The following is a 19,918-nucleotide window of genomic DNA, read 5'->3' as shown; positions in this document are numbered from 1 at the left end:
AAATGTAAAGTTGTTTTATTAAGCTATGCGAAAGATGAATAAACCTCACTTGTAAAATCCATTATGCGACGTGCTCTGATAAATTGGTAAACGAACTCTCTCGAAGCCGGATATTTCGAGAAGATGGAGTCCAAGATTGGCGTGTAGATAATTCAGTGTCATATTACTGACGACTTGTTTGAGAACGATGTTGTTACTGTAGGGTGCATTGTTATTAACGAAGTAATTGCGGAAAATTGTGACTTCTTGATAGGGGCTACTCTGTCGTCCTTCAATGTACAAAGCGGGTTTGTTGAGGTTATCAGCGAATAAATTGTTGTGAATCCAGCCTTTGAGCGAAGTGGCTGAGCCTCTAGAATCGGCTCGTATAGAGAGGCCCCCTTGATTGCCTCTGACGAGATTATTTCTGAAGTACAACGACTGTGTATTTTGCACGTCGAGCCAGAGGGCGGATTTGCAGGTAGAAAAGTTGCCGTACAATTTTTCACAGTTGTTGACAAACTGATTTTTCTCCAGAGTCATAACAGCGTTCACTTCACCAGCGCTCGCATATTTCAAAGCACCTTCGCGACAGTTTGAGATGATTGAGAAGGAAACATTGTGTTGTACGTCGCGGTTAAAGCCGATCGCTGAGATCGGCAAAGTAACGACTTCGGCGATAAAACCGTGGACGTTGCTTGCGCCGTTAGCGAACAGTTTGACGCTGAGGCTCGGCCCTAAAGTTTTGAACAATTTTTTCTCGTCGGGGCTGTCGAATTCCAAGTGTCCTATTCGCTTCGCAGTTACGTTGTAAACGTCGCCGTCGTAAAGAGTAATGGCATCGGCACGACCGGGCTTGTTCGTAGAATTGTAAAGATTGAATTGCAGCAACCTGAAACCGAAAGGTTTAGCACGATATGCGCTTCGGAATATTTTAACGCAATTGACCGGATTGTTGTCGTATTTGTAGTAAACCAAGATTCTCTCTTCAAGCGTGATCTCCTTGCTGGTATCGCAAATGTCGACCATGCTAAAAAGATGATAAGGAATATTGAGATCTTTTATAGGCGTGAAAGAAGATTCTTCTGCTTCTCGTCCTTCCCCGGTGATCGATAATATATTGACACCGTTACCAAGCGCGTTATCGATTTCGTTCAGCAAAAGTTCGACTTTGTGACTCGGCGAAACCACGTTGATACCGTGATAAGCACTCTGTTTTATCGAGACACGAGTGATGCTCGGACTCTTCATGATCGTTTGTACAGCTGCCGATTTTTTGTTGTGCAAAATACCAGCTCCTGTGATATTAATATATTTCAAGCGTGACTCCACCCGCCTGACAGCCTCGTGAGTTACAACGTCGTGCATGCGGTGCTCGTAAAGATGATGCTCGAATTCGCTATCGGCGATTCTTATGCCGCCCCAATAATCGTATTCTTTCTTCAAATTTCTCCCTCCACAATTGATGAAAATGAAGTTTCCATCCCAAGGACAATCGTACTTGTGACCGAACAATTGACCGTTCAAACGGATTTGACACTCTTCGAGGCGAGCCTCGTTTCCGAAACACTGAAGTGGCTCCGGCCACGACCATATTCTCGTCATTGAACCAGGATGCAACTCGTAGCGACGATCCTTCGAGACGTAAACGTTCAAAGAATCTCTGTTCAATTGTCGACACGCGACTTGAGCATTTCTTTCGGTGAATCTTTCATCACAGATCGGTATCCATTGAAGCGTCGTGCGATTAAACAGCTCGACGAAACCCTCTTTCGCGGTTGTCGAGCATTTTCCATCTTTGCACAGTCTTATACTCGCCGTTTTTGACTCTCCGTCGATCGAACGTTTTGAAATTGGCTCTGGCAACGCGTTCGAGTCTTCGGCTGTGTGTCTTATCGGCCTCATTATAATTTCGTGATGAGCCGCTCCGATCGCATTCAAAGTTCCTAACACGAGGATCCCAACGTTTGGGGCAAATTCCATGACAACGTCTGGATAAATGTTCAAAGTTGCTTCCGGCATGACCGTTATGTCAGAACGTATGATGTAAGGCTTAGCACGATAATAGAGTGATAAATTCTCCGTTATGCGACCGCCCAAATTGTCCAGATCGATTTTCGGTCGCAATTCCCAGGTCGGTGATATCGACGAATCCAAAGTATCGGTAGTCAAATAAGGCCGAAAATTAGCGACCGCGTGATCGTTCCAATCGTCGAAATCAAATATTCTATCTTTGATTTTATTGTCCTCGTTGGTTCCCCACCAATTTTCCGTTACGTCAACCGTGTTGTTTATTTTCGCTGTTCTTATTCCTGCCAAAAGCTCATAATCCAACGAATTTTCGCCGAACAAATTACGATTTATCGCTACCTTTTGTATGCCGTGAAAACCCACGACGTATGTTTGACTCGAATAAATTTGATGCGCATTCCGATTAATCGGAAAATTGTAATAATTTCTTTTTATCTCATTGAGATAAAAACGGGCATCGATCTCACCCGATATTTCAGATTGACTGTCAGTCCGGAATTCGACCATATGAGTGCCAGAATTTTCCTCAATCCGATTATTATCGATTTTCATTTTTTTCTCCATTCCTCTTATAGAGATTAAACCATTTTTACATTTGTTCGAATCGAAACGATTCTTTGATATGTTCAAATTGGCGTAGTGCCCGTCAATGATGAAACCGAAGTTTTCGTTGTTCCGCCAAGTGTTGTTGTCAAAATACAAAGAATGTGTGAAATTTTCGTTGTATTGCCAGACGTACGGAAGAGAAACTTCAAATCCGCCTGCTTGGTTCCTCTCGATCGTTGAATCCTGCATTACCCAGTGGAACAAATTGTTCGATTGTCTCATGTCCCGAGAATACTGTAATATTCCTTCGCCATTGTCGGTAATGAGAGTGTCGTTAACGTGAATAGAAATCTCAGAAATGTTGGAGGCGAAAACGTTCCAATGCGGCGATAGTACGTAAATAGCTTGTTCTCGATTATGCGATATTTCACAATGAACGATGCGAATACTTTCGTTGGCTTTGCGCAAATAATGGTCGCCAATTTCATCGAGATAACGATTGTAATAAGCGGCGAGGACGCCTATTTTGTTGGCACGTATTTTCGATTTAGTTATTGCAAGAGTCGGAATCGGTCCTTTCACGATACGATTACGAATGTCCTGGCGAGGTGCTGGTAAGCTCGTGATGGCCATGACGGCACCTCCCAGTGCATCTGAACCGCTGGTATATTGAAGAATAACGGTGAACGAACTTGTCGACAACGGGAATACCGATAAATCTCTTTTGACATGCCAGTTAGTGGCGCGTTCGTTGATGTGTTGAGAATCGTACAAAACGATATTTTCCGTACTACGATTGTGTATAGGATTTAACAATTGAATGCCAATTACATATCCCGGTGTGCATTGGATCTGTATCGTACGTTCAATGTTGTCCTCCTTAACCCTCGCGGTCACGATGTATCTCGCTTCGCCGATCGACAATTTAATTGTGTTTTCCTCGATTTGCGGTATTATAAGGGGATTGTAGGGTGTGTCGATCGTCGTGGTTGGTGTTTGCATGAACCATCCGGCAAATTCTCTCTGCTGTATTGCAGAGAGTGCCGGATTATGTCTTATACCAGCCATCCTGTTGTTCTCGATCCGGGAATTGATGATACGCAGACCCAACTGTTTGAAGCTCATACCGTTGCCTCGATTGCCCGAGAAATCGCTGTTTTTCACGGTGTTTATCGCGTCGGCCGAGTATATATCGGAATAGAGAATACCAAGGCCATCCTGCAGATTGTCAATTACTTTGACGCTCTCCAACGAGTGTCTGGCAAAATCAATCTGTAGAGCTGGCTTGAATGAATTCGTCGTATAATCCAACATACCGGCTTTCTCGATCGTTATGTATTGGAGGTCGCTGCGCTCGGCTAATGGTCCAAGTCGAAGACCTGCCCAACCGGCTTCGCTGCAACGTACACCAACGTCGTTCTCGTGGGTGCAAGAATTTTCAAACTCCTCCGCGGTCTCTGCTTTGCATTTCGATATGTCGATGTCGTCCTCGCTGCACTGGACGTTGCTCAATATTATGTCTTCGTTGGTGCCGGCCCCTGGTATCTGCGATCTCTCGAGATACCAATCATCCGGATTTAAGGTCAAGCCAAGCTGGTGACAAACAAGCGCAGCGTCTCGTATCGTCCATCCGTAGTTACAAACCGTGCCCCATTTCTCTCCTATGTGGATCTGTAATCTACCCTCCAAACTCGTCTTTCCTCCGAGCAGTCTGACCGGAATTGCAGACTCCTCGTTCTGCATTTTTTCCAACAAAGGCTCGCTTTCTTCTGTACCCTCGGACATTATCATTTCATCGATCTCCGTCTCATTCATACTCGGCTCAATCACGATCTCTTCTTTCAGCGTTAACAGTATGTTGCCGGGCCCCTTTCCCTTCGCGTCCAATCGACCCGCTACCATCATTCCAACCGCTGGTGGAAATCGTAACGTCACCCCTGGTTGCAGTATCAATTTTCCACCCGGTCTCACGTTTATATCGCGCTCGACCACGTATTCCCCCGCTGGTAACATTTCCTGGCCGTCGACCTCGCCGCCTACGAGGTTCGTGCCAGGTCGCAAAAATGGAGGCACAAATGTCGGGTGCGATATTATCGTATTTGCTGCTGGATTACTGCTGTGCAACAAATACGGGAGATACTCGATTTTCGCGAGGTTGTAACGATCCTTCCTGGAAACCGAAACATCCATATTTTTCATCGTATTTATCATGAATTAACGACTGAAATCATTTTCTAGCCGATTTACATATTAAGTCTCCCATAATACAATGATAAATCTAGCTTGTGTGAAAATTTTACAATGATCCAAATCATTTCTCGAAAGTTATCTAAATTATATAAATGAAGAAAATTTACGGAAAAATGGAATCAATCACTTCTTGTCACACCCTCTACACGTTGGGATGACTTGACAATTTTATTATTCTGCAATTTCACTTTTCGTGCTGTCCCTCAAGGTCAGTGTTACGTATGGAAAAATAATATATCAAAGTAAAATTACATATGATAAATTTGAAATTATTTGATAGTTACACTCACCTGGAAAATAGACGATCCAAAATCTTCTGTTCCTCCGGATATCCCAGCCAATTATACGTGCAATTTATGATTTTGCTTTGATCTTCGAGATGCGAGCCAATCTCATACTGAGACTCAAGGTTATGAAGAATATTGCGAAAAACGTGAACGTTGCTGGAAGAAATAACGACGACAGCGGCAACTCGCGATCGCGGTACCAATTTCGATCCTTGATAAGCACTATAGTCAAATGGTTCTCTAATACGATTGTCCCGTAAGAAATTTCGCGTGAATAATAATCGTTGAACATCACTGTAAGGCGAAAGACCGATGCTTGCAACGAATACACCGCGATTATCGTAGAATTCGTTGTGCTGAATAACTACATCCGCTGGTAAAATATTGAATTCCTCGTAGAGTGGATTTCGCACCAAAATACAACCGTAAGTATGATCTCTGAAGTGATTGTATTCGATTCGAGCGTTCATGTTTAACGCAGGACTCAACTTAATCGCAAGTTTCGCATTTTGAACGAACACGTTGTGACCGATTTGCAGTCTGAGTGTTCCTTGATTGTATTTCCAACTAGATTCGACCTGTACTGCCGTCTCGGAGCTACTATTGAACCAATTTCCGGTCACGTTGACGTAAGATAGCCCAGTTGAATTTCCAATCTAATTTGAAAAAAAGTACATTAATTGGTGCTGTTTCATTTTACTTTTCACGCTCTTTCTTACTTCCACGTAGTCGATAAGCATTTGCAAGATTTTGTAATTCTTCCTCAAACAATTTTCAAAACACACTTAATTGAGCGAAGTAAAATCCTTGATAGTCGAATTAAAAATCAAATTGAAAAAGAATTGTACTTTTTCAATTGGAATGAAAATCAATTTCTTGAAAAATTAAACCTACCAAAACTCCGCAATCTTTGTTCCGGAAAATCTCCGAATATTCAACAACGGTGGTTTGATTTGAGGGAATATATTCGGTAGAGGAGCTATCGTTGAGCCAAACTGCGAATCCGTGTCCCTGATTGGATGATATGCTTGTACGCGATATATTCCGATTTCCGCCGGTAACAGTGACGTTTATACCGTCACCATGATTGAAGGAAATACGACTACTCGTTACGTTGACGTCCGCAGCACCACCAAGAACGTGAATCCCGGCCACGTGATTGCTATTCGATACCGATGTATCGTGGACGTGAAGAGACGACCGCAGTTTTTCTGCTGCTATCCCGCGACCATTGTTGTCCGCTATTGCACTGCCCGTCACGTTTAAATCATACATTTTTCCTAGTAAAGGCGAACAAATTTAATTAGCAATCAAATAATTGGTACAGTTAAGAATATTCATTGAATTTTAACGTAATCATTTCAAAGAAATATGCTTACTGTAGCCAGAAGTAATCCTTATGAACGCGATCATATTGGTTCGTGGTTCGCTCACAAATCTGATGTACAAATTTTGTTTCGTCGTGGTGACACTCTGCGGCAAAGTTCCATTTCTGACGTTCACTTTTGCCAGCAATCGTTCGTCGGTGCTTATACCGTCGTAAACTTCGATCATCGCGCTGTCATTGCGATCCGTTCTCATTTGCAAAAATTGTAAGGTCAACACATGACCAGGTCGTGTGAAAATGTGCTGTAACAAAAATTACGATAAAAATTGAACGTCGGGAATGAAAAAAAACGAAATATTAGCCTTGTTCAAATCTAAAGGAATTTATTGAATTTCTTTTTCATTTTCGAGAATCAACAGTGTTCTCGTTTCGATCATTGAACACAAAAAAATGTCAACGTTGTTTCTATTATCGAAAACCAGTGAAGAATTATAAATTTTTCAAATGCTTTTATCACGTTGACGAAATTTCGGTCGACGAGTCTATTTCGGAATCCAAGTGAAGAAAAAAAGTTGCTCACATTCAGAAAGTTGTCGTTTTTTCTTACCTGCGGACAACGTTTCGTATTCGGAGCATATTTGTTCTGCTCCATGGATATTGTTATGGGAAAGGTTTGACTCGCGGTTGTTGGAAATGTGCACAAGTCGTAGACGTCGGCCCGCTGTAGTGTCTCGTCTGGTCTCTCATCGTGATGGATGTATTTTATTCCATCGGCTCCATTGTCCAAAACGACGCAATTGTCTATTTGAGCTAATCCTGATGAACTGTTGATATAAATTCCGTAGCCTGAAATATGCGAATACAATCGATGAACAGGGTATTTTACACCGTACAAAAAAAAATATAAAAATGCATGTTTATGAAAGATTTCGTAAAAAGTAAACGAGAAACGTCAATATTTATTCATAAAAATGCAATGTAAATTTTATAATTCAATTTTAAAAATGTGACGTCACTCCGATAGTAAACAATCTAGATTCTTATCGTGCGCTCTGTGTTATTTTGAAATTTTACAAGTTATTATGTACGTTTGTGGTCTTTTATCATTCATTTTATTAAAATCGCATCATGAAAGACGGTTTTGTGAAAGCAAAAAGTACAAATCTACCAATGATAAATATCTTGATGGTGGCGATGAATCCACAATTTTTGTGGCATTTTTACACTTGCATTATCGCATTCAGGTACGAGACACCAATGATATACTATTATAACTCATTATATTTACAAATCTTGTTACTTGGTCTTTGGCAATCGTATTGTTTACTAACGGAGTGACGTCACAAACCGAAGCAACATGGTGGCTAGCGTTTCCACGCGAAAATTGAAAATTATAAATAAAAAATAGTTTTAAAACACTTTTCGGTTTTATAAAATTGAAATAAAAATTCCACTGGTTTATTACGGTCTCAAGATTATTTTGAAACAGTTTTCAAAAAAAGGTGTAATATCCTATTGTGAGATTTTTCCAGGCTTTGCTCATAAGCCCAAAACTTTTTATAAGTTCGTTCATTCACTTATTTTCTGTCTCTATGCAACAAATCGAAACACAAAAAATACAATGCAATGCTTTCTCATCGAATTAACCTCTGAAACAAATTATCTATAATTTCAATAATTAATGAATTGAAAAAAAAATAACTTTCATCATTAGGAAACCAAACTATTTCGATTATTTATTTTAGATATTGACTTTTTGACGTATTTTCGAAAATATCACCTCTGTTGCCTCGTACAGTGCAGTTTGTAATAACAACCGGTGCATTCGGCGCTGTGACATTGATTCCTGTGAAAGCTGAATGGAGAATCGAAACCGATTCAATTTGCGGTGGTACTCCCTCGACGTGCAGAGCTCCGGTGACGTTGAATTCTCTTCCGGTTCCCGCATATCTATTACAAAAATGATAAACCAGTTAATTCACGATTTTTTTTGAAGATTAACGCAGTCGAATCGAAAATCACGAGCAAGAATCGCTCACTCCTCAACCGGGTGTTACGAGAAGATTCAACAAAAGCGTCATCTTTATCCGCACGTTTGGCGATTCGCGTAGAAATGAAAGTGAAATTCATTCAAGTCAGGCAAATGAATTAGTATAGCAAATGACTCACTTGATGTCAACGTGTCTGAGAAGCGATTTTGATCTTCTGATGTAAAGAGTGTTATCCTGAATTAAAGGTTTTTCGTGAATAGCGCCCTCGAATCGTATGCCTCGCCAGTGTTTTATCGCTTGAGTTGAACCGTCGTGGCGTGGGGAACAGGCGATTCCAATATCCGGATGATAATCTGTCAACACGAACAACAGCGATGAGTAACTTCGTCAAAACAACTCAATTTATAAATATCTCGTGATTTTTTTCCAATATTTTTCTTTCTTTTCCGGATTGACGAATTTTTATTACAATCAACGGTAACTGAAACGACTAAAAGGAAAAACATTATCTGACACCTTGAAAAGAAAGCAAATGATAAAAAAAAATTATCGAAGTTTTTTAAAACACAAATTTTATGATCGAACTAACTCGAAATATTCATCGAACGATTATTCGGATTCACTAGTTCTGCAAGTCAAAAGTCAACCAAATACTCCAATTTGTAACGGAATAAAAATTATAATTTATTTTCTTTACGATGAACAACGAGTGCGTTCGAATTTCTATTGTTTGGCTGAACAATAGAACAACGATACATGCGTGTATAAAATTACCACAAACTCCAGCACCCAGTTGTCTGTACGACCACTGATCGCAATTCTGCAACGATGATTCGGTGCCACGACATTGTGGCTGCTCGTACAGCAGTCGAGGTTTCGCTGGCCACTGTCTATCCATCCAACTCAACCATCTACCACCCTGGAAACCCAGTTCTCGACAGGCTGTCTCGAAATCTGCTATCGTCCAACTAGATAATCATAATCAGTGAATCCATTCAGTAAAAAAAAACTGACGAAATATTTTTTCTTTTCGACTAAAAAAAAATAAAAATATTCATTCATGTTTTTTTTTTTTTTTCAATATGAAGAGTTGACAGCAAGTTGCTCAATGATTGTTTTACTTTTTTCTATCAGACTTGCAAACGTTTTATATATTTTTGGGCAATAGTCAACAATTTTTATAACCAGAGGATTAAAAAATTGTACGAATTATTAAAAATTTACGGAACTCTCCAAATAATCCAAGTCATGCTCGTCGGACTAAAAAATTCTGCATATTGTGAATGAAAACTCGTTAAAAAATAAAACGCTTACTAAAATTATAAATCTCTTGTTGACGCGCGTTATCGAATCGGCGCGCAACGAAAAAAAAATCGCTACTCACTTTCGAGAGTTTGTGCAGACTGAACGCCATTCGCCCTGATGCAGGAGCTGAATACGACCCTCCAGAGGACTGGAACCGTCGACGAGACGAATGGAACGCGGCTCCGGTTGACCGGACGGCGTCTCCGCACTCGTCAGCACGATCGGCGCTTCCGCCTCGCCCTGAAAATGAGTGGCAAGTTAATCAATCGTACTGACGATGCCCGGACGAAATACCGATTGTTTGCACGCTTTTTCTTTTGTACTTGACGAGTCGTTCGAATCAAGCGAGTCGATGAGGTATGAAAAATGGACTGCGAAGTTTAAAAAATTAATTTATTGACGATTTTGTTATTTTCTTTTCTAATGTTTCCAGATTTCATGAAAATAATAAACAAATATTAAATTCTCGCGATCGGAACAAATTTTCATTCCTCTTACTGAATACATTGGCTGCGCTGTTTTCGTTACATTATTCTCAAGACGAAAAATTTTTTTTTCAGTATCCTTTCGAAGAATTTTATGAATGTAAGATTAACTGTGTTTACATTGATAGTTGTGTGCCAAAGGTGAGCAGTGCATATGAAACATGTTTTTCTGTGAACGGTCGATACAAACGTTAATCCGTCAATTTTACGATCGTTACTCAGAATCTTCGTTATTGAATGTTCGTAAATATGAAACGCAAGTACTTATTCCTCGATCCGTAAACTTTTCGATAACTTTAACATACTGCGAGCTCGAGTAGACGCCAGGAAAGTGGCAAATTTTATAAGAACGCTTCATTTTATTTGAGATTAAGAATGAAACCGCGATTCAATAATTCGAATGATAATTTTTTGTTCCAGAATTCGCGATCACAATGCTCGAAGTTGTGCTCCGCAACTTTATGACAATCGAAAATAGGATAAAACAATATTTTTATAAATCGATACTTCCTTTGACTGCACGAATATCGAGTTATCGAATTTGAGACTGTTTCGATGCGTATTATTTAATTTAATAATAATAAAATATCGACGTAAAAATGAAACAACGAATCGATGGAAATAAAATTTTCTTTACATCGAAAATGATTAATCTTGATACTTGAAAATACATTTCAAATTATTGAAAATATTGATTGTTGAATAATTGTTAAAATTATTTAAAATCTATATTTCAATGGCGAAAGATAAATATAGCAAATAATTGAAGTGGCGATGGCAAAACGGAAAGAACGAAAATAATTTTTTTATCGCGTAAATAATTGTTTTTTCCATAATTCGATGAATATTGGAATGATGGAAATTTTGTAAAGTTAAAACCGAATTTTTCGATGCCTCAAAATATTCCAATTCCCTTAAATTCGCTACGAATAAAAATATTGAAGACGGAATAATGCATGACGAATCGAACACGGAAACAACAGAAAAATTGTAAATCTCAAAAGCACCAAATACGAATTTACGATAATATTTTAAGCCTGCATTTAAACAGTGGATAATCCATGGCAAATAAAAAACGAATTATTCGACAAAGAATCGATTGTCAATGATGTATGACGAAAACGAAAAATTCAGTTATCAACGGTTTCAAGGAAATTGATCGAATGGACACACCAGAAGCAGAACTTACCTAGTCCATGGTTGGGAAACAACTGACGAGGCTTGACAAAGTTCACGAAAGTTTATATAACCGTGAGGAGAGCTCGCAAAAACTAATAAGCTAAGAGATGAACCTCCTGTCTAATGTAAACTCTCATTGGCCGGTGTTTAAACGTGCTCTCATTAACAAGAGCCCCGTGTATGAATATAATGTAAACATGGATCGGACTTGAGGTTTCTCGAAAAGAAAGTATATTTTCAGTTACAAATGCTGTGCGTAAATCCTACATTTATCCGGTGATACCTTTTCCATTTTTTCCCAGCATATCTTCGAATACGTGGACAGAAACGACGAAAAATCGAAACCTTAATGACAAAAAAAATTAATGATCCTGTAGGGAAAATCCTCGAGAAAAATTTTGATATGCTTCCAAAGATGACAAACAGCCGACGATGAATAGCTTGACGTTCTTTTGAATTGTACGAAAAATGGTCAAATAATTTCAAGAGAACTGAATTCAGAATGGAATTTTTCCCTGCACGAGAAACTTGAACTTGCGGCTGAGATGTATCCGACGATTAACTCATCAAGTCTTAAAAATGATGTAGGTCGAAAGAATCCTCTCGTAACAAAACCACTTGCGAGTATTATTTTTGGGGTTACTGACTCCGAAAATGCATTTCTATGAAACGATCTTTCGGAATATTTTTGTCGAAAAATTGAATGGAAAAAAAAAAATAATATTTCAACGTTTTTTAATCAATCTTGAAAAATTATTTTTTTGGCTTTAGTTAATTCGTTTCAATCTGAACAGTGCAAGCTGGACATCGATCCAATATTTTCGTTCTAAAGGAATCCAAAGGATAATAGTAATTAAGAAAATTCACGCCAATCTAAGGCTGAGGAACAAATGTTGGAATGACTAAAATTTCGAACAGCTAAAATCTCGAGTTTATAAATTTCGAATGATAATATGGAGACGGATAGATTCGACTAGAGCTTTGAATGCCGAAAATAAATAAAGCAGAAACTGCAAGGTTCGAAGCACGTTTACATCGAAAATAGAATTTAACAATCGCCCATGGGACGATGACTAAAATATCGATTTTTCGAAAATTCGACTATCACTCTTTCGATTCATAAATTACTACAGTCAGCGATACTGTGAAAATTCACAATTTTGAAAATATAATAACGAAATACCAAATATTACTGAGGTTGAAATACTGAAACACCAAAAAGTCGAACAGTCAAAATAGCGAAACGTTAGAAAGTCGATCGATCAAAATAAAGAAATGCAGCGGAGCTCCAAATACACGCGTCTCACTCATTCACTTACTCAGACCGGTGATTTCCAATTTTAAACATCGCCATTTTGACTTTCGCTTTTTCGAGCTATCGCTATTCTGCATATCTAAGTTTTATAGGCTCGAAAAATTAATTTTCGATTTTTTGCTACTCTATATTCTAATCTGTCTGTAAAAAAATTACTCTCGATTTTGAATTCGAAAATATGAACTTTTGACATTCCGATGGTCCTGTTAAAATTGCATTCGAAATGAAAACTATTGAAATATATATTTTCGGGTAAATACGAATTCAAAGAAGGAATTTTTGATTAAACACGCAATCTGCTGAATAGTCGATCGGGAATAAGAATTTCGAATAACTTATTTTTCTCCAAACTGATATCACAATTTTAAAAATTTCGAAATATTGACCGTTCTACAATTCAGTTATTCGACATATTGAACCCCACCCGAATCTAATGGAAATCGAAAATTCCAACTTTAAGAGTTGAAATTTGGAAATATGCTAAAAATATATTTCCGGAATTATTATAGGATCTACCGCCTAATTGACGACACTGAAGTTTACAACGTTAGAGTCCAACGAAACGAACGAAAAAAATATTTGTAAACCATCATTTTTTTATTGTACGAATGATTGATGTGGGTTGAAAAATTACAAATTGCAAATTTAGCTGCAGGGAACAAAATTGAAGATTCACTGGAATTATTCGAAAGTTTTTTATGTCATTTCGTTGGACTCCAACATTGCAAACTTCGGCGTCATGTCTAATTCTCGAGGAAACAATTAAGGAAAATCACATTTTTTGAAGTGTAGTGCACAGGCTTTTGAAGCAGACATACTTCCTGTGCGACGATTTGGATTCAATTTTAAATAGGATCCTCCCAACTTTAAATAAGAAAATATAATGTTTTTAAATATCAATAATGTCTTGAGAAAGCCTTGTTACCGGTGAAAATCACTTGGGAATGGAAGAAGAAAAACACTTATTTGAGGTTAACGAGTAATAACGACATAAATGGTGGAAGGTTTGACAACACCATGAGCCAGCTGGTTTAAAATACAGATGTGCATACGCACACAAATAGAAAATGGCTGTTGTCACATTTTGCTTGACGATTTAACTACGAAAGTATTTTAACCGCTATTATAATATTAAAAATTTATCAATCTCAACAAATAAGCTACACATCATTTTAATAATTGCGAGAATAAATTTTAATCGTTTCTTTGACCATGAAAAGAGCAAAGAAGTTAGGTTGCTTTTTTGAATCACAAATAACGCGTGATCTTCCTCAATGCTTGCCACGTGTTTTCAAATTATTCGAAAAATGAATGACGCTGAAGTTTGCAACATTGGAGTCCAACGAAATGATTTTAAAAAACTCTCCAACAATTTCAGTAATTCTCCAATTTTGTTCCCTACCGAATTTGCGCAATTCGGAGTTTTTCAACCTACACCAATGATTTCGTGAAACAAAAAAATGACGAATTACAAATCATTTTTTCATTCATTTCGTTGAACTTCAACGTAGCAAACTTCACCTTCATAAAAATGAGTCGTGAAACGACGAACGTGGAAAATACGAATAAAAAATTGAACGTTCGGCTACGCAGGCAGGAACATATATTTTGTCTCTCGCCTTCGAGATCGGTGGATTAAAAGCCTCGGAAGAGGGAGAGAAGATCATGGGTTAACGCCGGTCAAGAACTGCCAATTGAACCATGACCCTTAACAGTATCACGGAGGCGGTGTACACGGGTTGAATCACCCATTCATGTACCGTCCCTCTCGGTAATGTTTCTCATTGTCAATTAGCAAATTAGATGGAGTTGGATCTTCCGTCTCGTGCTTAGCACGTACACTAATTCATGAATTGCCACAGGAACTCTTGTCCTCTCTCTTTTCCACATGTTTACGTATGACGTTTCCGAATAACTTTAGATTTTTCGAAGATCCAGTCACATCCAATGAGAAAGAAAAAAGCTTCGATGAATCTTCGACGAAAAAATGTGCTTTTTATCACATCCGATTGAGTAGATGAAAAACTCAAACGATGTATTAATTTCTATTTATAAAAACGAATTGACGCTTATCCAAAAGATCGGGTATAAAAAAACGGAAACTATTGAATCCGAAATTCTTTGATTTTGGACTCAAAACATGAAAAATAGTTATAAAAATGTACAAATAAACGTTTTTAGTAGCTCGTACTGAAAAAAGCACCAAGGAACTTGCTGGGTATAGATTAAGGAGTTTCGGTACAGGCAATACAATGTTGCCATGCTAAACCATGCTAAAAACATAAAAAATTTCAAAACGTTTAGAATTTTATAAAATTTGGTGAACATATTCTTTAGTGCCAAATTTGGCAATACAAATTTTTTAAGATTTTTCTTCTACACAGTTATCGAGTAATTGATCACTAAAGTTCACGTGTATAAGCATAGCGTTTTCATATATATAGGTATACATTCCGGGCATAAGAAATCTGCTTTAATGCGTAATTACTCGATAACTAAGTAGAAGAAAATTTTGAAAAAAATTGTGTTTTTGCACTTGATGTTGAACAACATTATCACCAAGTTTGATCAATTTCTTAATATTTAGACTTTTGTACCGAAACTCCTTAAGTTCTAAAAAAAGAGTGAATTCATCAGTTTAATTGGCCTGTCTAAAAATTCGTGGGTGCTTGCGTTACTTACCACTTGCACACCCACGCGACCCTACCCGTGACGTTTACGAAGAGGGACTCATTGAAGAATTGATTTTATGACGAACCTCGTGGAAGGAAAAACAACCGTTTTGTCTCTTCTTCATCCTTTTATATTGTAGCCAGAAAAAACGGTTCAATTTCGTTTTTCACGTGTCGACGATAAGTTTACGATTTTTATGAACGTGTCTGCAAGACGATACTCGATATTACTTGACGAAAATAGTTCGTGAGGCTTCGAACTTCCTGCTGCTCATTAAACTTGTGCACACAGATATACGCACAGACGTGCATAATGTATGAAATTTCTTAAGGGTGGGTAGAAATAATGATGAGAAACCTCTCAGACGTGGGGAAACGAGCCGCAACGCCCATGCTATCCTTTTACGCTCTTCTCCTTTGTATTTATTATTAAACACGTGCACATCGACCCTAAATTGGCTTTTTGTGAACGCTTTGATGATCGAATTTCTCACGAATCCATATTGAGACGAAGAAACGGTAAAGGTCCAAAAAACATCAAATCAAATCGCTACTCGTGCAAAGACGAATGGAATAATTTTGTCTAAAATAAAAATATTATTCGAGAATAATCTTAAGCGACGATTTTATTGTCGTCACTCGAATCGATTTGAGTGATTTTCTTCGATTTCTCTTAAATTCTTTTTCAAGATTCAACAAATCCATAAACGGAGAACAATTTTTCGAGTGTCATATATCTCCGAAAAAGTAATAAAAACTATGCGAACAGAAATGGAAAGCTGAAAATCATCTTAATTGTTCATCCGCAACAATTATTCTTTACAGCAAGCTCTTAGCATTTTCATCATTCGATCATTGCGAACCAGTGTTCACGACGTCTGAAGGACGGCTGGGCGAGGTTATGTAGAAACTTTGTAAACCGTTTAGCACCGTAATTTCATACTCTGAATTGTTTACTAAAACTGTTTTAAATTAATCCCGAGATCGTAATGAACCAGTAGAATTTTAATTTTTATTTTATAATACCGAAAAGTGTCTTGAAAACTATTTTTTATTTATGATTTTGAATTTTCGGGCGGAAACGCTAGCCGCCATGCCGTTTTGGCTCGTGACGTCACTCCATTGGTAAGCAATACGACTGCGAAAGACCAAGTAACAAAATTTGTGAAAATAATCAGTTATAATGTCACAAGTGTAAAAACGCCATAAGAAGTTGGGGATTCATCGCCACCACTTCCTGCTTTCACAAAACCATCTTCCACGATGCGATTTTAATAAAATAAATGATAAAAGTTCACAAATGTGATAATAACTTGTAAAATGTCAAAACAAGACAGAGCGCATGATAAAAATCTAAATTGCTTACTATCGGAGTGACGTCACGGAAACATTTGAAAAACAGTTGAAAAAAGACGATTTTTAAGATTGCGTTATAAAATGAACGTTGCATTATTATGAATAAATATTGACACGTTTCTCGTTTAGTTTTTACGAAATGTATCATAAACACGCATTTTTATACTTTTTCTTTTCTCCAAAATCGAAAATAGAAACATTTTTTTGAGCTCTCGTTAGTTTGACGTAAAAATATTGAATAAAAAGTATAATTATTGTCGTATACGGGAAAAAATAAGGAGCATGTAGACCGGTTAATGGTGGTCGGCCATTCCGAACAATGTGGAGACAGGTGGCGTCCATTGTCGCGTGTGTACCGTGTCAAATTATACACAGAAGCTGGTGGAGCATGCTGCTGCTAGTCCTCTCGCCGGAAATACCAGAAACACGTGAATAGGGTACTTTATTTCATTCGTGATGCACAACGGAAATGCGTAACTGAATTATTCGAGTATATCTCGCATGGTAAAAGCGGGGACGGATCGTGGGTGTACCTTGCCTTCGATTATTAAGTTTTTTCCTATTTATTCTCTCCTTCTAACGAGCCACTAACGCGAATGGGAAAGAATTAAAAGAGGGATTCCCTTTCAACTATTTTACCATAATCAAAACTACTTTTTTCTATTACGGACCAAGAACACTCTTATCCTTAAAATGGTTAACGATACGGAACGCAAAACGCGATTCTGTCCCTTCACAATAACGAATCGGGAGCCGGAAAGTTTGAATTTCCTCACGAAAAATTATTCAACTTTCCAAACCCCTGCAATGAAGAGTAAAAAAGAGTAAAAAAGCGTCCGTAAACGTAGAAATTTACCGATTTTTCAAACAGAAAACTTCGCACCGGATGCTCGTAAAGTTGGCTGCTCTTTCGGCGAGTTCACATCGTTGAGATCCGAGTTTGGAGATCGCGGGGTGAAGAAAAAGGTCCGTAAACCGAAAGATACCGAGATCGCTCGACCGATCGACAGACAAACCACGAAGCCGGTCGATCTATTATTATCGCGGTCCTATAGGATCTTACGACCGTAAAGATCAGTGGCCCGAAACTCTCTTCTCACTCGTTCTGTTCCATATACACTGTGGACTATACAAACAGAAGAGCAGAATCCACGATACAGACGAGCAACTTTTTTTTACCGGTACTCTACTTGAACACCGTTTAATGTATATCTGTACATGGCTAAACAGAGCGTTTTTACCGGAAGCAAAAGGATGTGCCCAAAGCGTGACGATTCGAGAGTCTTGCCGCGTGAATCCGCAGATTATTGTGGAGAACTTGGTGTTAGACTGTTTTCTATGCTGACTGACAATGAGCTGTTTGAAGATGCTTTCCATTTTTAGAATCCCTTTTTATAAAGTAAGCTTGTGACGCGTGAATAAGCTGTTCATTGTCATCGCTTTTCCGCGATTCCGATTGGTTCTTGAAACACGAGCATTGTGGGGCTGAATTTATTCGGAAAAAACAACCTTCACTCGTCCTGTCAAAATGACAGCTTGGAATTCAAACCATTTTGACGTTTTGTCGATATCGTTTTGCTCGACTCGATTTCTCGAAAATTCTTCGATTTTGACATTCTTTCAATAGTCATTAATGAGTTGAATTATTAAATGTAAATGAATCCTGGTAAAAATAAATAAAAGCGTTATGCTACGCGAGCAGATGACGCGCGCGGAGCGCGCGTCTGTGACTCACCTACTGTTCAATAAAATTCATTCACACCGTTTTCTCTCTTTCGTAACGCAATTGTTTCATTCCTATTGCAGGAAAATAGCGTGGAATCGCTAAATGTACGGATTGCTATTGACAAAATGTTTAGCTGCGTTTCGTCGTGCTCGAAATTCATAAGTTTAGTCAAGTGGGACCAACGACTGACGGGCCGTCCATAACGACTTGGGCTAGAGCTCGATGCGTTCGCGTGGAATGTCCAGTGTATTTTTTTCCTCTGTACGGAGATCTTGAAACGAAAGACACTCGGATTATGACGCTTTGTTGCACTTACTAGTTCCTGGTAACGATGTATCTCCGTATAACTGTACAGCAGTAACAACGACGGATATTCCGAGTAACTATTAACCTTTTTTCTCCCGCGTCGTTTAGTTTCACGATGGGAAATTCACCTGGTCTGAGTCATTTTGAATTTTATGGTTGCGATTAAAAACAGATACAATTCTGTCGTCTTCTATGCGGTCGCTCGGAAAAATCTTCTGTGGCTTCAATAATCAGGGAAAGTAAAATTTCGCAGTTTTTCGGAAACGTTGAAATTCACAGCAGTCGCTAAATTTTCCGATAGAAAGAGGAAAATACATTCAGAATTCTGACAGATTCGCTATACGCATTTTCAATCACAGTCGAGAAAAACTACATTTTATTCCAAGTAAATTTAGGGGTTCGCAAATATGACGTTAAGAAAAACCTTTTCTATTGTTAATTTTATCATAACATTCGATTTTTTTTTTACAAAAACTTCCAAAAATTATTTTCCTTCTCTATCAGCAGTTTCTTACAAGGAATACAACAAATTACGACATTTTGGAATTCGCTCTCCATTGTTTTGAGAAAACATTGTGCATCCTCTCTTCGTTATTGTGTGTCAAAATAATGCCGAAAAAATGAATAATCAACGTCGAAATCATGAGTGCTCGTAATTTCAGAAAAAGTTCACATTGAAAGTTAAAAAAAAAAGTTTGATTCGATCGTTCTGATTTGCTTGAAAAAAATTATCATTTTTCTTACAAAAAACTTGTGATTGCAATAATTATCTCGTAATTGCCAAGTGACGGAGAAATAAGGCCCTAAATAACTGATCAATAAATTGTGTTTCGTGCAAATTTTTATTTGATATAAAAAAAAATCAAGTGCAATTTCGAAGCTTATTCCTGCATGGCGCTTGGCGTCAAAAGGCACTGCCGCGTCTTTAGTCATGGCAAACAACACAAAAGTAGAGAGTTCGTGAAAGACTGCAGCGTGTGAACAGAAACGAGATATATCGATCGAAATCTTTCTCAGAGTCTCGGTGATTTTTCTCTCGAGAGAAGATTCAATTGTTGCATGATGCTGAATGGAAGATCCATCGACGATAAAACTTTCCTTTTGAGTCATTAAATCTCCCTACTCAGAGTCAAGTTCGTATATAAACATTTGTTGTGTTTGGG

At 38.2% G+C, this 19,918-nt stretch overlaps 1 protein-coding gene across 3 annotated transcripts in view; it reads right to left on the bottom strand.

The window, feature by feature from the left end:
* Positions 1-19,918, bottom strand: part of bark (protein bark beetle) — a 39,957-nt gene that overhangs the window by 4,971 nt on the left and 15,068 nt on the right. For 2 of the 3 annotated variants that reach the window (XM_043414935.1, XM_043414937.1), the window contains exons 2-10: positions 9,796-9,956; positions 9,186-9,379; positions 8,590-8,764; positions 8,201-8,370; positions 7,028-7,266; positions 6,473-6,722; positions 5,988-6,373; positions 5,097-5,749; positions 50-4,726 (exon numbers count right to left, since the gene is read on the bottom strand). In XM_043414935.1, coding sequence (XP_043270870.1) covers positions 50-4,726; positions 5,097-5,749; positions 5,988-6,373; positions 6,473-6,722; positions 7,028-7,266; positions 8,201-8,370; positions 8,590-8,764; positions 9,186-9,379; positions 9,796-9,956 — 6,905 coding nt within the window. Of the gene's footprint in view, positions 1-49; positions 4,727-5,096; positions 5,750-5,987; positions 6,374-6,472; positions 6,723-7,027; positions 7,267-8,200; positions 8,371-8,589; positions 8,765-9,185; positions 9,380-9,795; positions 9,957-11,390; positions 11,456-19,918 lie in introns of those variants that run through there. The other variant, XM_043414938.1, reaches the window with a different exon arrangement.

The sequence above is a fragment of the Venturia canescens genome, chromosome 3, assembly GCF_019457755.1.
Source record: "Venturia canescens isolate UGA chromosome 3, ASM1945775v1, whole genome shotgun sequence".
NCBI lineage: Eukaryota > Metazoa > Arthropoda > Insecta > Hymenoptera > Ichneumonidae > Venturia > Venturia canescens.
The sequence above is the reverse complement of the archived record's forward strand: the minus strand, read 5'-3'. Positions and strand labels throughout refer to the sequence as shown.